The sequence below is a fragment of the Sarcophilus harrisii genome, chromosome 2 (genome assembly GCF_902635505.1).
Source record: "Sarcophilus harrisii chromosome 2, mSarHar1.11, whole genome shotgun sequence".
NCBI classification, from domain to species: Eukaryota; Metazoa; Chordata; class Mammalia; order Dasyuromorphia; family Dasyuridae; genus Sarcophilus; species Sarcophilus harrisii.
In genome coordinates this window covers 240,359,997-240,379,341 of record NC_045427.1, presented here as the reverse complement: position 1 = coordinate 240,379,341, position 19,345 = coordinate 240,359,997, and the positions used below count along the sequence as shown (strand labels likewise).

General features: G+C 35.3%; 1 protein-coding gene across 1 annotated transcript in view; it reads right to left on the bottom strand.

Moving 5' to 3' along the window:
* The window catches only part of CDH4 (cadherin 4), a 1,212,105-nt gene that overhangs the window by 178,941 nt on the left and 1,013,819 nt on the right, over nt 1–19,345 (bottom strand). Inside the window, exon 7 of the mRNA XM_031949243.1 lies at nt 1,931–2,103. Coding sequence (XP_031805103.1) covers nt 1,931–2,103 — 173 coding nt within the window. The remainder of the gene's footprint in view (nt 1–1,930; nt 2,104–19,345) is intronic.

Below are 19,345 nucleotides of genomic sequence, written 5' to 3'. Positions count from 1 at the left end.
GACTGGAGTCACACAACTATTAAGTGTCTGATGGAGACAACTATTCTGCTATCTACCTTGCAAATTTGTCGGCACACGTGTTTTGTCAATTGTAAAAGGCTATAGAAATGTGAGTCATTACTTTATCTTTCTGGATATGAGCCATATATTCTCTGAACTTGAGTTACATGAAATCTGAGTATGATATTTAACTATGTATTTTTTCCTTTTAATGTATAGAAATATATTTTCCCTTTAAAAGAAGTATCCTTTCAGGGAACTGATCCTGAAAAAATTAAAAACTGAATTACAATTTAAAAATTAATCACTATAAACTATTATCACACTGATAATTATATATAATTAAAAAAATAAAAACTATAATATTTGTTTATTCATTTCCAGTCATATCTAACTCTTTGTGACCTCTTTTAGGATTTTTTTGGCAGAGAACTAGAGTGCTTTGCCATCTCCTTTGGCTCATTACAGAGAGAGAAAAGTGGGGTAAACAGGGTCAAATGACTTGTCTAGGATCACATGGATGATAAGTATCTGAGGTTGGTTTTGAACTCTTTTTAAAGAGTCTTTAAACTCTTAAAGATAACTCTCCTGTCTCTAGGCCTGGGTCTCTCAACTGTAATAATAGCTAACAGTTATATACATAGTACGGTGTTAAGCATATTATAATTATTATCTCATTTCATTGCTGCTAAGTGTTAAGTGTCTGAGGTGGGATTTGAACTCAGATCCTCCTGACTCCAGAGAGCTGGTGCTCTATCCACTGAGCCATCCAGCTGCCTCTTACCTCATTTTATTCTTATAATAATCATGGGAGGTAGGTACTATTGCTATCCCCATTTTATAGATGAAGAAATTGAGGCAACCAGGAGTTAAGTGACTTAAGTTCACACAGCTGATGTGTTTCTGAGACAAATTTTGAACTTGAGTTTTTCTAACTCCAAATCCAGTGTCTGTGCACTATGATGCCACCTAGCTGTCCCATATTTACACTGATATAAATACATGGAAGATCTATGATTCCATCAACATAGAAAAATCCCAGGATAAGAACTTATACCGTACATATAGATTCCCACTTCTCTTCAAATTTGGTACCTAAGTCCTGTGAAGTTGTTTGAGGGTCAACAAGGTTATACAACTCTTCACTTTCAGAGGTAGATTTTGAACCTGAAGCTCTCTGTTCCCAACTCAGAACTTTGTAATACCACAGTGTATCTATTCAGAACAGTATTGAATAATTATTATTGTACCATCCCAATAGAGGTACTAAGAGGATTGTAGGAGATAATGGTTATGAAAGTAATATGAGAAGCATAAAGTGTAATAGCCAGGAACAGTATCATGCTTTGAGTTTTCTGTTTCTGAGGAAGAGTTTGTATTGAGCCCTGGAGAGCCCAGGTGTTCATGCTCAGAAAGACAGTAGTTCTGGACCAAATACCCTAAAGATAGAACCCTGCAGTGGTTAGGGTCTCTGTGGTCTGGAAAGACAAAGGGGAGGGGGCCTCTTAAGGACAGGATCCCATTTATGATGTGCACATGGTAGTATTGTGATTCTTCTTACTGATGAGCAGATGGAAAATGACAAACAGATAGAAAACTGCAGGGGTGTCCATTAATGTGCAGGGTGTTGAATCTACTGCACAGAAGGCTCTCCTCATGACATTACACTTGGACTTAGAGGCATGAGAACAAACAGCCTAGGGTCAATTTTCCTGATTATTTCAAAACTGTGAAGTCTAAATAGGACAACATGGATTTTTGGAAGCCACAAAGTTGACTGTACTGCTGTACAGGAAGACACAAATGTGAACCAGAATCAGGTTTTCTCTCATGCTGGGAACATCTTTCAATTCTCTTCAAAAAATCAGGTTAATATTGTCAAATGGTGGCTACTGTTACCAGAGATACTGACCCACCTACTTCATCTTACCTCCCGGTCCAGTCCAGCTGCAACAGTGACAATATCTCCCGTTTCACTGTTAATTGTGAACATATTCTGGGATGGGCTCTGAGGGGTCTGAGTCACAATGCGGTACCTCACCATACCGTTGGCAGTGGTACTGTCATCAGCATCATTGGCTGTCACTGTCATCACGTAAGTACCTGGAACAGAGAAAAGTCATCACTCTATGAAACAGAATTTGCCGTCATGATTTGTTTCCATTTTGTTTTGTTGGACTGGACTGGATATAAATAATTAAATCAAAATCTTCATTTGTCAAATGAAGAAACAAGTTTAAAGAGAAGTGACTTGCCCAGGATTACAATTAATTAGTATTTAGTTGAAGTTAGCATAGGGTCCTTGGGCACTTGGCTTCTAGGCTAGTGCTCTTTCACACATTGCCTTCCCCACGCCCTTTTACCACTGCCCCATCTCATTATTACCACATTTTTTGAAGGACACAGACAAATTGGAATGCATTTAAGAGACTTCTGCCAGGATAGTGAGAGGGATCAGAGATTCTGACATCATATGTTCAGTTGAAAGAACTAGGAATGTTTTAGCTTAGGAAGAAAGGTCTGTTCAATAAGGTTCACATGGCAGGGAAGACATGATTGCTACTCACAATTTTTCAATGGCTTCCTATTAGCTCCAGGTTAAAACACAAACTCTTCAGCCTGGCATTCAAGGACTTTCACAATCTAATTCCAAGTTGTCTTCTGAGTCTAATCTCATATTATTCCTTTCATGCCATACTATACTTTAGTTATTCCTTGAACTTCACTTTACCTTTTCTATCCCAGAGAATTTTCACAAGCTGTTCCTCACATCTGGTACTCATTTCTAAGAATTTTTATCTTCCTTTAAGACTCAGATTAGGTAAGATTCCCTCCATAAAACCTTCCCTGATTTCCCTTGCCCTTCAGTTGTTAATTCTCACTTCTTCCTCTGCAAATTATATTGTATTTTTTTATGATACATTATATTCCACACCTCCAGAAGAATGTAACCATTTTGATGGCAGGGATAATTTTTGTTTTTTCTTTTACTTTTGTATCCCTGGCACCTAGCATAGAAACATTCAATTCAACAAACATTTATTAAGGGCTTTCTAGGTCTAGGAAAGATGTCTTCACTTATTAAGCTGCACAAGAAAAATCAGATTAAGAAGGGAAAAAACGCGAAAGAAAACAAAATATAAGCAAACAACAAAGAAAGAGTGAAAATGCTATGTTGTGTTCCATACTCAGTTTCCACAGTCCTCTCTCTGGGTGTAGATGGCGCTCTTCATCACAAGATTTTTGGAATTAATCCAAATCATCTTATTGTTGGAAAAAGCCATGTCCATCAGAATTGATCATCATATAATCTTGTAGTTGCCATGTACAATAATCTTCTGGTCTAGCTCATTTCACTTAGCATAAATTCATATAAGTCTCCCCACGCCTCTCTAAAATCATCCTGTTTATTGTTTTTTATAGAACAATAATATTTTATAACATTCATATACTGTAACTTATTCAGTTATTCTCCATCTGATGGGCATCCACCCAGTTTCCAGTTTCTAGCCACTACAAAAAGGGCTGCCACAAACATTTTTGCACATATGGATCTCTGTCCCTTTCCCTCATTTAAGAGCTCTTTCTGGGAAATAAACCCAGTAGAAACACTGCTGGATCAAAGGGTATGCATAGTTTGATGACTTTTTGAGCATAATTCCATATTGCTCTTTAGAACTGTTGGATCTGTTCACAATTCCACCAACAATGTATCAGAGTCCTAGTTTTCCCACATGCCTTCCAACATTTGTCATTATCTTTTCCTGTCATCTTAGCCAATCTGAGAAGTATTTCTATTACTAAATTCTAAGTACTAAATGAGTACAGTTTACTCACTTGATGAATGAGGGTTTGGATTTAATTATGTCTCCTAGATTCATCTTCCAAAACAAAATGAAATATGAACTTCAAATGAAATCCATGAGGAAGACTTTTTTTAATGGTCAGAGCTTTCCAAAAAGTAAATAATGTTTTTTTAGATAGTGGCTCCTTTGTAGTGGCTCCTGAAGGGAGAAATTGGAAGACCAACTGGGAATATTAGAAAAAGTAATCTTATTTTGATGTGCTACTGCCCCTAGTTTGGACTTTGAGTTTCCTTCTAATTCTGAAATTCTATGAATTTTATGTAGGATCAAAGGCTTCTATAATTTACATATAGGGTTTAGGGTAGAAAGGAATCCCATAGGTCATTTAAACAACCCCCCTCATTTTATAAAGGAAGAAATATGAGGACCAGCAAAGTTACATGATTTGTCCAAGGTCACAGAGGTAGCAAGTATCAGAGATGTCATTGGGCCTAGTTACTTTGCCTCTAAATCCAGGGCTTGTCTACTGCACCTTGCTACTTTCACATGGTTAGTCACAAAATAGGTGTTGAGGAGGGAAGGAGCCAAGATATAGAGAAAAAGCAGGGACTCATCTGAGCTCTTCTTAAACTCCTTTGAACACCTTTAAATGATTCCCTAAAACTAACAAAGAATTGGAAAATGAGTAGATGCCCATCAATTGAGGAATGGCTGAATAAGTTGTGGTGTATGAAGGTAATGGAATATTATTGTGCTATAAAAATGATGAACAAGCTGATTTTGGAAAGGCCTGGAAAAATTTACATGAACTGATGCTGAGCAAAAGAAACAGAATCAGGAACAAATTGTATACAGTAACAACAAAAATGTGTGATGATCAATTATGAAAGACTTGGTTCTTCTCAGTGGTTCAGTGATCCAAAGCAATCCCAATAGATTTTGGACAGAAATTGCCATCTGCTTTCAGAAAAAAAAAAAAAACAAACTATGGAGATTGAATGTAAATCAACACATGCTATGTTCACTTCTTTTTTCTGTTTTTTTTTCCCCCATGACTTTTCCCTTTTGTTCTGATTTTTCTTTCTCAATATGATTCATAAAGAAATGTGTATCAAAATAAATAAATACATTTAAACTTGGGGAAAAAGATTACAATTAAAAAACAATAATTCCCTAAAACAAATTCTGAAGTGGCAGAACCTACAAAAGCATTGGGTGAAACAATTTTCCAGCACAAGACAACTTAGAAGTCAGCAGGAAGGTTTATCACACTCAAGTGAGAGTGGAGTACAGTCCCGTACCAGTCATGCTAACACAGACTGGGCCCCAGCAAACTAGGATCAGGCTTTGGAAATGTCTGAGTCAGCAGTGGCAGCAGTTACTCCCAGAGCTCTCAGCTCACAGAGGGTAAAGAAGTAGAACAAGTATCTCTTTGTTGTTACTGGGAGAAGCACTCTGTTGCTTTGCCCAGATTCAGTTTGGATCACAGTTTTGGGTGCCAGTCCTAGGGTGAGGAGGGGTAGTAGCACATTAGAATTTGCAGTCTCAGGGGGTCAGGACCCCTTGTGATAGTTCTAGGGCAGTTCTAGTGTTTCACTCCCAGATCAGATAACAGATCAGGCTAGTAATAAATACATCTCTCTTTAAATCATGCCACTTTGAAATAACTGAAAACTTACAAGTCCTAGAAATATCTCTGAAAACAACTGCACAAAGTCTCTGAAGTTTGGGACAGTATACCCTGTACCCCAGAAGCAGATCCCCACTTCAGTGAAGAATTAAATATATATATATATAATATATTATTAATTTATATAATATAATTAACTAATTATATTATTAAATTATATTAATATATATATATATATGAAAAATGAGCAAACAACAGAAAAGTTCTGGCTATAGAAAGTTACAAGAAAGTTACAATAGTGACAAGGAAGAGCAAAACATGCATTCGGAAGACAACAAAGTCAAAACTCCTGCAACCAAAGTCAATATGAATTTGTCCCAGGTCTTGGAAGGGCTTAAAAGAAAATTGAAAAATCAAGCAAGAAAGAAAGAAGAAAAATTGGGAAGAGAAATGAGAGTGATGCAAGAAAATCATGAAAAAAAGTAAATAGCTTAGTAAAAGAGGCACAAAAATATTGAAGAAAAGAACTCCTTAGGAAAGTAGAATTGGCCAAATGTAAGAGAAGATATCCTGAAGAATATAGTTTTTTTAAATTAAAATTGAATAAGTAGAAGCTAATGGCTCTATAAAACATAAAAAAAAACAATAAAACAAATCAAAAGAATGGAAAAATAGAAGACCATGCAAAATACCTCATTGGAAAAACAACTAACCTGGAAAATACAACCCCAAGAGATAATTTTAAAATTATTGGACTTTCTGAAAACCATCATCAAAAAAAGAGTCTAGATATCATCTTTCAAGAAATTATCAAGGAAAACTGCTCTGAATTCTAGAATAAAAAATAAAATAGAAATTGAAGGAATCTACCAATCAGCTCCTGAAAGAGATCCCAAAAGAAAAGTTTCCAGGAATATATAAACAAAATCCAGAATTTCTAGGTCAAGGAGAAAATATTGCACATAGCCAGAAAGAAACAATTCAAGTATCAGGGAGCCACAGACAGAATAATACAAGATTTAATAGCAACTATTTTAAAGGATCAGAAGGCTTGGAATATGATATTCCAGAGGGCAAAAGAGCTAGAATTACAACCAAGAATTACCTATCCAATATAATCCTTCAGGGAGAAAAAATAGATATTCAATGAAAAAGAGGTCTTTCAAGCATTCCTGATGAAAAGAGAACAGAACAGAATAGAAAATTTGACTTTCAGATATAAGACTCAAGAGATGCATAAAAAGGTAAACCAGACAGGGAAATCATAAGGGACCCAATAAAGATAAATTTTATATTCCTACATGGGAAGATACTTGTAACTCATAAAAATTTTCTCATTAAGGCAGTTAAAAGAAGTTTATCTGTACACAGAGGGTACAGTAGTGAGTTGAATATGATGGGATACAATATAAAAAATAAAATTGAGGGAAGAGAAAAAGAAATGCATTGGGAGAAAGGGAAATGTAGAATGGGGTAAATTATCTTATATCAAAGAAGCACAAACGAGTTTTGACAGAGGAGGAGAAGATGGGAAAGGTGGCAGAGAATGCTTGAATATTATTCTCATCAAAATTGGCTCAAAGAGGGAATAACATGCACATTCAATTTGGCATAGAAATGTATCTTACCTTGCATGAAAGTAAGATGGGAAAGGAATAAGAGAAAGGGAGATGTTCATAGGAGGAAGGGCAGATTTGGGGAGGCAATAGTTAGAAGCAAAACACCTTTGAGAAAGGATAGGGTAAAAGAAGACAGAGAATAAAATAAAGGGAAAATAGAATGGAGCTAAATACACTTAACAATCATCACTGTAATTTTTTTTTCATAATAGCTTTTTATTTTTCAAAATTTTTGCAAAGGTGGTTTTTTTTTAACATTTATACTTGCAAAACCTTATGTACCATATTTTTCTCCCTCACTTCCCCCTCCCCTAGATAGCAAGTAATCCAACATAGGTTAAACATGTGCAATTCTTCTAAACTTATTTACACAATTATCATGCTGCACAAGAAAAATCAAATCAAAAATGGAAAAAAGGAGAAAAAACAAGCAAGCAACAACAACAAAGGTGAATGTTATGTTGGGATCCACATTCAGACCCCATAGTCCTTTTTCTGTATGTAGATGACTCTTTCCATGACAAGTCTATTAGAATTGGCCAGAATCACCTCACTGTTGAAAAGAGTCAAGTCCATCACAGTTGATCATCATTATAATCTTTTTGTTGCTGTGTACAATGTTCTTTTGGCTCTATACACTTCACTTCGTATCAGTTCATGTAAGTCTCTCCAGGTCTTTCTGAAATCATCCTATTAATCATTTCTTATAGAACAATAATATTTCATTATATTCATATACCATAACTTCTTTAGTCATTTCCCAACCGATGGGCATCCACTCAGTTTTTAGTTCCTTGTCACTACAAAGAAAGGCTGCTACAAACATTTTTACACATGTGGATCCTTTTCCCTTTTTTAAATGGCATACAGACTCTGTAGAGACACTGCTGGATCAAAGGGTATGTACAGTTTAATGGTCCTTTGGGCATAGCTCCAAATTGCTCTCCAGAATGGTTGGATCAGTTGTGAAAAAAAATTTGAAGCAAATTTCTCTGATAAAGGCCTTATCTCTCAACTATATAAAGAAACGAGTTCACTTTATAAAAATAAGAGACATTCATTAATTGATAAATGATTTTAAAATGAACAGTTTTCAAATGGAGTAATTAATGTTATCTATAGCCATATTAAAAAATATTCTAAATCACTATTGATTACTATTGAGAAATGCATATTAAGACAATTCTGAGGTACTACATCACAACTATTAGACTGGCTAACAGAATGGAAAATGAGAAATGTTGGCGATATGGGAAAATTAAGACATTAATGCTCTGTTTGTGGGAGTTGTGAATGGATTCAACCATTATGAGCAATTTGGAACTGATGGAGTCTGAATACAGGTTGAAGCATACTTTTTATTTATTTTTCTTGGCTTTGTAATTTGGTCTGTGTTTGCTTTTTCAAATATTGACTAATATGGAAACATGTTTTATATCATACACATATATAACCTATACAAAATTGCTTGCCTTCTCAAAAAGAGGGTGGGGAGGGAGGGAAAGAATTTGGAATTCAATTTTTAAAATGAATGCTGAAAATTGTATTTAGATTAATTGGGGGAAAGAAAACACTAAATAAGAAAAAAAAAAGAAAATAATCATTGAGGGCATTGAGTATGCTGAGTACTATACTTAATAGTATGGTAGGAAGGGGAAAAAATAACAAAAAACTAAGACCCGAACATTTGTAAAAATCAGAATACTATTTGAAAGGGACCTTAGGAATCATCTGGTTCAGCTCTCTGATTTTATAGATGAGGAAACTGAAATCCATAAATAAGAAATGATTTGTTCAAGGTCACACAGAAAGTTAAGAACAGGCAAATAATAATAGCTAGAATTAATATAGGGCTTTAAGATTTGCAAAGCCCTTTGCAAACATTATCATATTTTATCTTCACAATAACCATGGATGTTTTATCTCCAATTTGCAGATGAGGAAACTGAGGCAGGCAGCAATAAAGTGACTTGCCTAGAGTCATACAATTATAATATCAGAGGTCATATTTGAAATCAAATCTTTATGATTCCAGACCCAGTCCTTTATCCACTGTGCCACTTAGAATCCAACTCTGATTTTCTTTTCAGTAGTCTTTACCATGTTCTAGCGGATCTTGCTTTATTGCAAGGAGTTAATTCCCAGAATATTCCTGGATGTTATCTCAGTATGAAACCCTGAGCCCTCCTCTTTCTCTTGCCTCTGCAGGTGCTTGTCTCTGGCTGTGCCTAGGATATGCTCTGCCATTCTAGGAAACAGAAAAAAAAAGCTTCAATGGGGCTGTTCTGTTCAAATCTCAGTTTTCAGGAACACTAGGGGGTCTCCCTGCTTCCTGCCAGTGACACACAGCCTCCCTCATTCATTTAGCCAAGGAAATAAAAAGCAAGTCTAGTCTGTCACAAACTGATTCCTTCCAGAGTTAGGCAGGAGTAACAGAGCAGGAAATCATGGTGGTGATAAACAAAGTTGGACAGTAGGTTGGATGAACCAGACTTTTCCAACTGTGTTGTACTAATATGTCTAGCCAGATCCAAGGGGGACATATTTCAATAATTTGGAATACTTAATGGGAGAAAGCAAGGGATATTAGGGCAATGTGGTAGATAGAGCACTAGATTTGTATTCTAAGGATTTGAGTTCAAATACTGACTATGCCACTTAATATTTGTGTATTTTTGGAGAGTGCCATTTAATTTCTCTGAGTTCCTCAACTGTAAAATTGAGGAGGCTAGATTAGATCACCTCACAGATTGTTTTAGCCTCAAATCTATAACCTTTTGTCTAACATAACTTTGAGACATTGGGAAAGCCTTTCTGAGACTCAGTTTTCTTGTTTGTAAACCCAAGATAAAACTACTTACACTATCCTCCTCACAACAATCAGACAAAAGTACTTTGTAAACCTTAAAGAACTAGAAGGTATTCTTATTTTTATTCTTACTATTATCACCACCACTACAAGCATCACTACCACCACTGCCACTGACATTATTAGGATCACTACCATCACTACCAATACCAAGACTATTACTATTGCTGCTGCAAGCACTGCTACAATCACCACCACCACTACCACTTATCATCATCTCCATTAACACTACTCTTATACCACCACCACTACTACTACTATAACTACCACTACCATCACCGCCACCATTAAAGTTGGTTGAGAGATTTGCCCATTAAAGGTCTATGTGATGAATAGTGGAAAGTGACCTTGACTAAAAAATGAGAAAAAAAATGGATTATGGTGTCTCTACTCAAATGGTCTTTGGACACTTAGTCAAGTTCATTCCTCTCACCCCTTAAATCTCCATTCCATGTCATATTTATCTGTGTACCTTTTTTATACTTCCTCAAATTCAGTGCCCTATCCACTTTAAATGATAAACTACTTGGAGAAAGGGACTGTGTAATTTTATAACCTTTGTACTTCCAGGACTTTAGAGGTAATAAAGCCAGATTTGTACTTAAGAATACCTGGGTTCAAATCCTGACTCTCTCTTTCACAAGACACAGACACATGCTGTATCACCCTGGGCAAATTTCTGAGGGCTGAGTACCCTCAGACAATTTTAAGATTATAAGTTACATTTGCATCAGTGGAGGAAATTTCTATATCTGGAATAAATAATAATTTATTTATAAATGAATGAATGAATAAATAAAAGTTTTCTATACCTTGGATAAAACTATAAGATCTTAGACTCTCCCTCCCTCTATCCCAGACCCAACTCCAGTGCCTAGTGCAGTATCTCAAGTAAAGGAAACATTAAATAATTATTTATTAAAATTGAATGTAACATCCTGTCATTCTCTCTAAGTGATATCAGGTAGGTTACAACTTCTTCAAATATGTTTCTTATCTGTAAAATGGACCCTACAATGACTATTTTGTGACTACCAAACTTGTGAAGGTTACTGATGTGTTTTTTTTTCCTTTTTTTATTATTATAGCTTTTTATTTACAAAACATATGAATGGGTAATTTTTTCAACATTGACCCTTGCAAAACCTTCTGTTCAAAATTTTCCCCTCCTTCCCCCATCCCCTCTCCTAGATGGCAGATAGTCTAATATATATTAAATATGTTAAAATATATGCTAAATCCAATATATGTATACATATTTATACATTATCTTGCTGCACAAGAAAAATTGGATCTAGAAAGAAAACCTGAGAAGGAAAACAAAAATGCAAGCAAACAATAACAGAAAGAGTGGAAATGCTATGTTGTGGTCCATACTCAGTTCCCATAATTCTCTCTCTGGGAATAGATGGTTCTCTTCATTACTAAACAGTTGGAACTGGTTTGAATCAATTAATTGGTGAAGAGAGCCATATCCATTAGAATTGATCATCATATAGTATTGTTGTTGCCATGTATAATGATCTCCTGGTTCTGCTCATTTCACTAAGCATCAGTTCATGTATGTCTCTTCAGACCTCTCTGAAATCATCCTGTTGGTCATTTCTTTCAGAACAATAATATTCCTTAGCATTCATATACCATAATTTATTCAGCCATTCTCCAACTGATGGGCATCCATTCAGTTTCCAGTTTCTAGCCACTATGAAAAGGGCTGTCACAAACATTTTTGCATATGTGAGTCCCTTTGCCTTCTTTAAGATCTCTTTGGGATATGAGCCCCGTAGTAACACTGCTGGGTCAAAAGGTATGCACAGTTTGATAACTTTTTGAGCCTAGTTCCAAATTGCTCTCCAGAATGGTTGGATTCATTTACAGTTCCACCAACAATGTATCAGTGTCCCAGTTTTCCACATCTCCTCCAATATTTGTCATTATTTTTTCCTATCATGTTAGTTAATCTGAGAGGTATATAGTGGTATCTCAGAGTTGTTTTAATTTGCATTTCTCTGATCAGTAGTGATTTGGAACACCTTTTCATATGACTAGAAATAGTTTCAATTTCTTCATCTGAAAATTGTCTGTTCATATCCTTTGACCATTCATCAATTGGAGAATGGTTTGATTTCTTATAAATTTGAGTCAATTCTCTATATATTTTGGAAATGAGGCCTTTATTAGAACCTTTAAATGTAAAAATGCTTTCCCAGTTTATTTCTTCTCTTCTAATCTTGTCTGCATTAGTTTTGTTTGTACAAAAACTTTTTAACTTAATATAATCAAAATTATCTATTTTGTGATCAATAATGTTCTCTAGTTCTTCTTTGGTTACAAATTCCTTCCTCCTCCACAGGTCTGACAGGTAAACTATCCTATGTTCTTCTAATTTATTTATAATATACTGATGTGTTTTAAAGGTAAAATTGCTATGCAAATATGAAACAATATTATAAGTGGTATTTTAAACTGAAGTGATTGTCTTTGGATAGTGGTATCTTCACATAGATAATAATGACAATGATGATGATACCAGCTCATTTTTTTAGTGCCTTAGAGTCTGCAAGGGGCTCTCTGTATAAGAAACTTGACTACACAAATATTGTTAATTCTGTTTCAGAACTCTTTAAGAGATGTAAAATCGCCCTGACTAGTTAATTGATGGAAGCTGAACCCTCATTCCCAATCCTTCCACTTTTATGGTCAACCTTCTTTTATTTTTGGGGGTTCTTATTCAAGCTTCTCCTTTCTGGGCTCAATCTTCCTCAATGCCCATCATTTGTTCTAATACTTTATGATTGCATGGATGAAAATTCTCTTTGGGCCTGTAATACAGATAGATGAGAGGTCTGCTGTGTAATGCATGCATATTCATACATTTTTTTCAAGGAAAAAGAAAATCTTTAAGAAAGCAGAAGTGCTATTCTTTCTCTCTAAAAAGAAAATAAAAATATTATAAACTTCCTTTGTATAAACCAAAATGTAATAATTGGATATATTTATAAACTGGAAGACCAAAGACTCAATAACTGATACACAGTAGGCAGGATAAATAGAAGAGCACAACAATAGCAAAGAAGCAGCTAATGTTCAGTTGTTTTTCAGTTGTGTCTGACTCTTTGTGACCCCATTTGGGGTTCTTTTGGCAAAGATACTGAAGTTGTTTTCCATTTCCTTCTTCAGCTCATTTTACAGATGAGGAATGGAAGCAAACAGGGTTAAGTGACTTTCCTAGGATCACACAGCTAGTAAGTGTCTGAGGCCAGATTTTAACTTATAAAGGTGAGCCTTCTTAACTCCAGGTCCAGCACTCTATCTATTGTGTTACCTGCCTTTCCAAAAGAGGAGGCTAAGAGGACTATATTTTAATTATCATTTTTGTTTTTGATTCTAGAATTTCAAGGCAGAAAACTCTTAGTGCCAACATCACTATTACAGTATGAATTTGTTTTTTACTTTTATCACAATCAGCTACTGCTACTGCTACCAACTTTACAGAGGATAATAACTTCTTCTTTATCCTGGGTCTGGAGCCATGAAGACCTAGGTCAAAATCCAGTCTCAGATACTTACTAGCTGTGTGACCTTCAATGAGTAATTTAATTTTTGTTTGCTTCAGTTTTTTCATCTGTTTTGGAGGATCAAATAAGATAATAATTATAAATTGCTTAGCACAGTTGGAGGCAAAGGCAGGGAGAGGCAGAATTTTGGAGCTATTGTTCATTTTAAGTGATTGAAGAACTGATGGTCTGAGGAAAAGTCAGAGGTAGTAGAGTGAAATCTCTACATTGGCAGAGGAGTGTGGGTCTAGAACTCTCATGCTTAGTATGTGTTCTGCTGCATATGCCTATGTGGAAGTCTCATATACTGAATGATTCTGTGAGATCTTAAGCAAAGAATACCCTGAAGTATTTAGGTGATGACCCTGCTAGATAGCCAGTGATAGTTATGATCTAACCCTTCCCTTTTCTCTTTGACATATCTGTGCCAAAATTTAAAGAACTTTGATAATCTGAGAGTGTAGGATAGTTATATAAGGCATAATAGATAGAAAGAAACATACTAGTAAAGCATGGTCTCATAGAGAACTATTGTGGAAAGCTGAAACAGAAAAATATACTGAACTTGGTTGGACAAGTCTGTTTCGAAATTAACTTTAATTTATTTATTTTGTTAGAAAGGTCATCTTTAAGTAGATATTAAAAACTTTTTTTTAGTTGTTACAAAATGGAGTAAAGACAAAAGAGAGAAAGGGAAAGGAAAAGGGGAAAAAAGGAAAATAAGGAGAGAGTAAAGTAGGGGAGATAGAAAAGGGAGAGAGAAGAGAGAAAGGGAGAGAGAGAAAAGAAAGGAGAAAGGGAGAAGGAGAGAAAAAGGTAAGGGAAAAAGAATGAGAGAGAAAGAAGATGAAGGGGGAGAGAGAGAGGAAGACAGACAGAAATAGGTAAGAGGGAGAGTAGAGAAAGGGATATAGGGAAAGGAAGGAAGAGAGGGGAAGAAAGGGAGGGAAGGAGAGGCAGGAAGAGAAAGGAAGAGAGAGAGGGAGAACAGAGGGAGAGGGACAGGAACAGAAACAGAGTGGAGTGAGAGGAAGAAAGACAGGGAGAGGGAGGGGAAGAGGGAGAGGAAGAGAAAGGATAGGGGAAGAGGGAGAGAGACAAGGAGAGGGAGAGGGAGAGGGAAAAGAAGAGGAAGAAAGAGAGGGGGAGAAGAAAAGAGAGAGGGAGAAGGAAAGAGAGGGGGAGGGGGATAGGGAGAAAGAGAAGGGGAGGGGGAAATATGCAGATGATAAAGCATTTATGGCTTAAATTCTAGCATATCTGACTTGAGAATTCTTATTGATAAAAAACTTTCTTGACTTAAAAGTAAAGCAATTGGAGTTTAGCAAAGTGTCTGTAATTTTTCTGCTAGCAGTAGAAATAGATAAGAGAGATTCTTTCAAATACATAAGAGGTATTAACTGGATGCAGTTTACAACTGGGACTTTATTCTCTTCATCGCTTTCCCTGGGACTTTCCTTATGGTTATTAATCATTTCTGATACAACTGATGGTGGCAATATCACAGGAAGACTGCTTTTTACATTGTAACTTTTGGCTCTGAATAATTCCACTCTTTCCTTTCCCCCTTCTTTGATTTTCAGAATTAATGGTCATGAAGTAACAGAGACAGCTTCCTAATTCAAGTCTGCCATGCTTTACCACGGAGGTGACAGAAGCAACAAAAGCATATAAGACTAAGAAAGGATCTCCCTCCTAATGCCACCTGCCTCTGTTTCCTTGGATGCTGCCAAATCCTCTAGTGACTTAGTGTACCAGGAGGGTAGGTTAAGTCAAGAGAGCGACCAGCATAAGAGTGCTATATTTATTTGCTTCTAAAGAATGAACTTGTTCAGGGTTGGTAAGTCCAAGTGTCAAGGATGTAAGAGGTGATAGATTAAATGATAGACACACAAATAAAAACATCATCCTGGGAGCAGAAGGTCCCAAAGAAAAGGAATACTGAAAGAACAGAGAACATCATTCTTTCCATCTGAGTTTCATAAACACATGATATTACCTTTTATAAATGAAGTTTGCTATAATTCAAACCATCAATTCAACTTACATTTATTAAATAGCTTTTGTAGGAAAAGCACTGACCTGGACACTGAAAATACTTTAATGAATCTGTCATCTTATTATTGTGAATACTTTCTCTAAGAGTATAAATGAAAAAAAAACAATCAGGCCTTTTCATCCTATGAAATTCTTGTCTATATCATCCAATAAATCCTCCATGTTGGAGTTCACCCAACCTCTTGGATAGTCATCTGTTGACAGTGAGTAGATAGAAGTAGTACATATGGATTGTCCATCTATTATTTATCATCTTCCCTATACAACCAGCTCACTTATTTTTTCAGTTTTATATGTACTTCCCTGAGAGCATCATTTATCCACTTCTCCTTTGCAATTCTTTGTAAGTAATGTGTTTCACCCTGCAAACACCCACCATATACTATCTTAGGGGTCATTTCCAACCCTAATTCTTTAGAAACCATGGTATTCTATAAGGATATAGAAGTGATATTTAAAAGAAGGGTCCTAGTTTCAGGGATAAGTTTGAGGTCATTGAAAAAACTGTACAATTTCCCAAAGGCAATTCAGCCTACTCTCATCCTTCTGTTCAATTTCATTTTATATCTATAAAGCACTTAACACAGTGCCTGGCATATAGTAAGTGCTATAAAATGTTAATTATTATCACTATCTAGAAAATCTGCTGAAGATACCTATAAACTGATGAACCATACAAATATACTGATGGATCAACAACATCAGTGTTGTTATGAATTAAGCTTTTCATAAAACTTATATTCTACAGAGAAGTAAGTTATTATATGACTTGTCTAATCATTACATAAATCTAGTTAATTAGCATTCTTCCTCCATTTAGTTTTTCTCATGTGGATAGTAAGACTGAACTCTTTTAAGTAATGATAGTTCTCATTTAGGAGCCTCCATAGTATTTTAGGCTTTGAAGTAATCAGCAAATGACAGATGCAAACAGAAGAATTTGGAGAATCCCTATAGGGATTCCACTTTCATTTGAACTCTGAGCTGTATCTTATCTATAATAGTGGCAAACCCCTTTGGTTATGATATATTTCCTTTCTTTGTCTCAATTGGTATGAATAGTTGAAGGGGTATTAAAAAAATTCATGCTTGTAATTCCATCTTTCACTAAACCTTAATGATTCTGACAGATACATGTGAGACATTTTGTTAGAGGAGAGCCTTTAAGGCAATATTTTGCTGTACTGAATTATAAGAATTTTTATAACACACAGTAAAATCTCATATTCTCCCTACCATTTAGTTAATTGTATGACTTTAAAAATGTGGTTTATTATAGAGTATCATTAAAAAAAATCCTTCCTGTTCCCCTCTCATAGCTTTATCAAGAATGTCCTTGTTTTGCAAGGCTTTTGAAAAGATGAGAAAATAAGAATTTAGGGATATAAAGGCAAAAAAGAATTCCCTGTTCTCAAAGAACTTACATTATTTTGATATGTTATATTATGAGCATAGGTAATTTAATGGAAGATAAGATGAGAAGACAGACTTGTAATATGGTATTTGTTGTGATAGGGTTACGGAAGGCACTAAATAGGAGTTGGCTGCTAAGTTGAGATTTAAAAGAAATTTTCAAATTCTGAAAACTAAGTTGGAGAGAGAGTAAATTCCAGGCAAGGGGGACACCTGTTAAAAAGCAAAGAGATAGGAAATGGATATAACAACAACAATCATTCATTACATTGAAGTTAGAAGAGACAGGCTGAATTACTGCTCTGATGTTTATGGCTTTTAGTACCTTTTTTCTTTCATATGTAAAGTGGAGATAATACTACTTATATTAGCTACTTCTTTGTGTTATGAATAAAACACTTTATACAACTTAACATCCTATAGAAAAGTAAGGTATTATGTAGCATTTTATATATACATTATTTTCTTTGGTTCTCACAACAATCTTGTAAGACAGTGCTAAAATATCAATAGGAAATTGAGGCTCAGAGAGGTGATGGGACTTGCTCACACTGAATAACTATTGGCAGAGTTGAGATAAGGTCTTCTGATCTCTAATCCAATCTTCTTTCTGCTACAATACCATGCTTTTGATCCAACATCAAAATGAAATGTCCTTTGAATTGCTTTTCTAGTTATAAGGATGGATCTATGCTGAGAAACCCCTCTGATCAACAATAAGCATTTATGAGTTTGGTTGTGATTATGAAATGGAGTTAAATCAATTGACTTGCATGGATATGTAACTCATCTGTTTTGGTCTCAGAACTTGGATCCAAACAGTTGAGTTTGGAACTGCCAAGATGAAACTAAAAATTTTTGTACCTGGGACAAAGTATAGATAGAAACAGAAGAAATCTTGCAGAGGAGGGGAAGGGAAGAGGAAATACATTTTGAGAAATCACAAGGCTTCTATATTATTTAAGAACTGGCCACTATAAGGTAAATAAAAAGTAGGATTGACTAGGAGAAGGAGGCATTCTCTGGGATGTTGTTGCCTTTACCCTTTAAATTTTGTACCCCAGATAATTCCCTCATTGCCTTTCTCTAGTTAAAGAAATATAGAATCATCATATGTAAGCACTTTTTATGAAGAAAGTTCACATGAGGAGAACTCACAAAGTTCTGGGTAATTTGTGCCATATAGAAATGGAATAAAGCTAACATCTCATATCAAATCATTGCTAATTAAATCTAAACTTTAAACTTTCAGAAGGTTTCCCCCATAGTTCAGTTCATCTCAACATTTGCCCATTATAATATAGCTAATCAGATTCTGTGTGACAATGACAGGGGCAAGAAAAAATCATTTGTGAATAAAATCAGACAAACAAAAAGGTTGAAGAAACTGAGAGGCTTTCGAGTTCAAGCCATAACTGAATAAAAATCCCCTTCTACAACATTCCCAATCAATGGTAATGCTTCTCCTATATAAAGTAGGATTTGATAGAAAAAAAGAGAAGATATAGAGAAAGGGTTCTAGAAATAATTGATAGGGAATCCTTTCCTTGTGGCTATCAGAGAAGGCTTCATGGAGGAGGTGGCATCTGGATTGAGCTTTCAGGTCAGAGAATAATAATGATGGTGGTGATGTCATCAATAACTCTAACAGTGATAATGATGATGATGTTTGCTATTGAAATTTTCCAAAATAATATATATATATATATAAATGCACATACATATATGCAAACAATTTAATATGGTCCTCATAACAATGCTACGAAGTAGATGAGGCAGTATTTTTTATTATTCAATAAAGAAGGAAGTAGTATCAGATAAGTTAAGTGACCGTGTACTTAGCCCACAAATGTTAGAGAATGGATTCAAATCCAGGTCTCTTCTGATTCTAAGAACAGTGCTTAATAGGAAGATATTAGGAAGGCTTGTGTTGGAGGCATGAGATGATGGCCTACCCATATGCAAAAAACCAGAATTCACAATGTGGATAACAGCTAGTATTTAGTTTGGCTGGAAGGACAAGTATAGAAATGGGACTGGTAAGAGAATAGGTTAGAAAAACAATTTGAAATCAGATGTAAAAGGCCTTGAATGCCATGCAAAGAGTTTATATTTTATTCAATTATGTAGTGACTTGATGTTCACTTTAGGGATTTTGACCTTTGCTGCTTTATATACCTTGGAGCATTAATCAGTTCTATTATGTAGTTTCAGAGACTGACTGAATTTTCCTAAGGTGACCCCATAGTTTCCAGGTGATGTCTTAAGCCCTAGGCAAAATTGGCTCTATAAAGAAAGTGCTAATGAATGTAATATTAACCTAATTCATGCTTGGTAATTCACACTGAAAAGTCAAAGGAACAAGCTAGTTTTGAGTTAGTCATCTGAGAAAA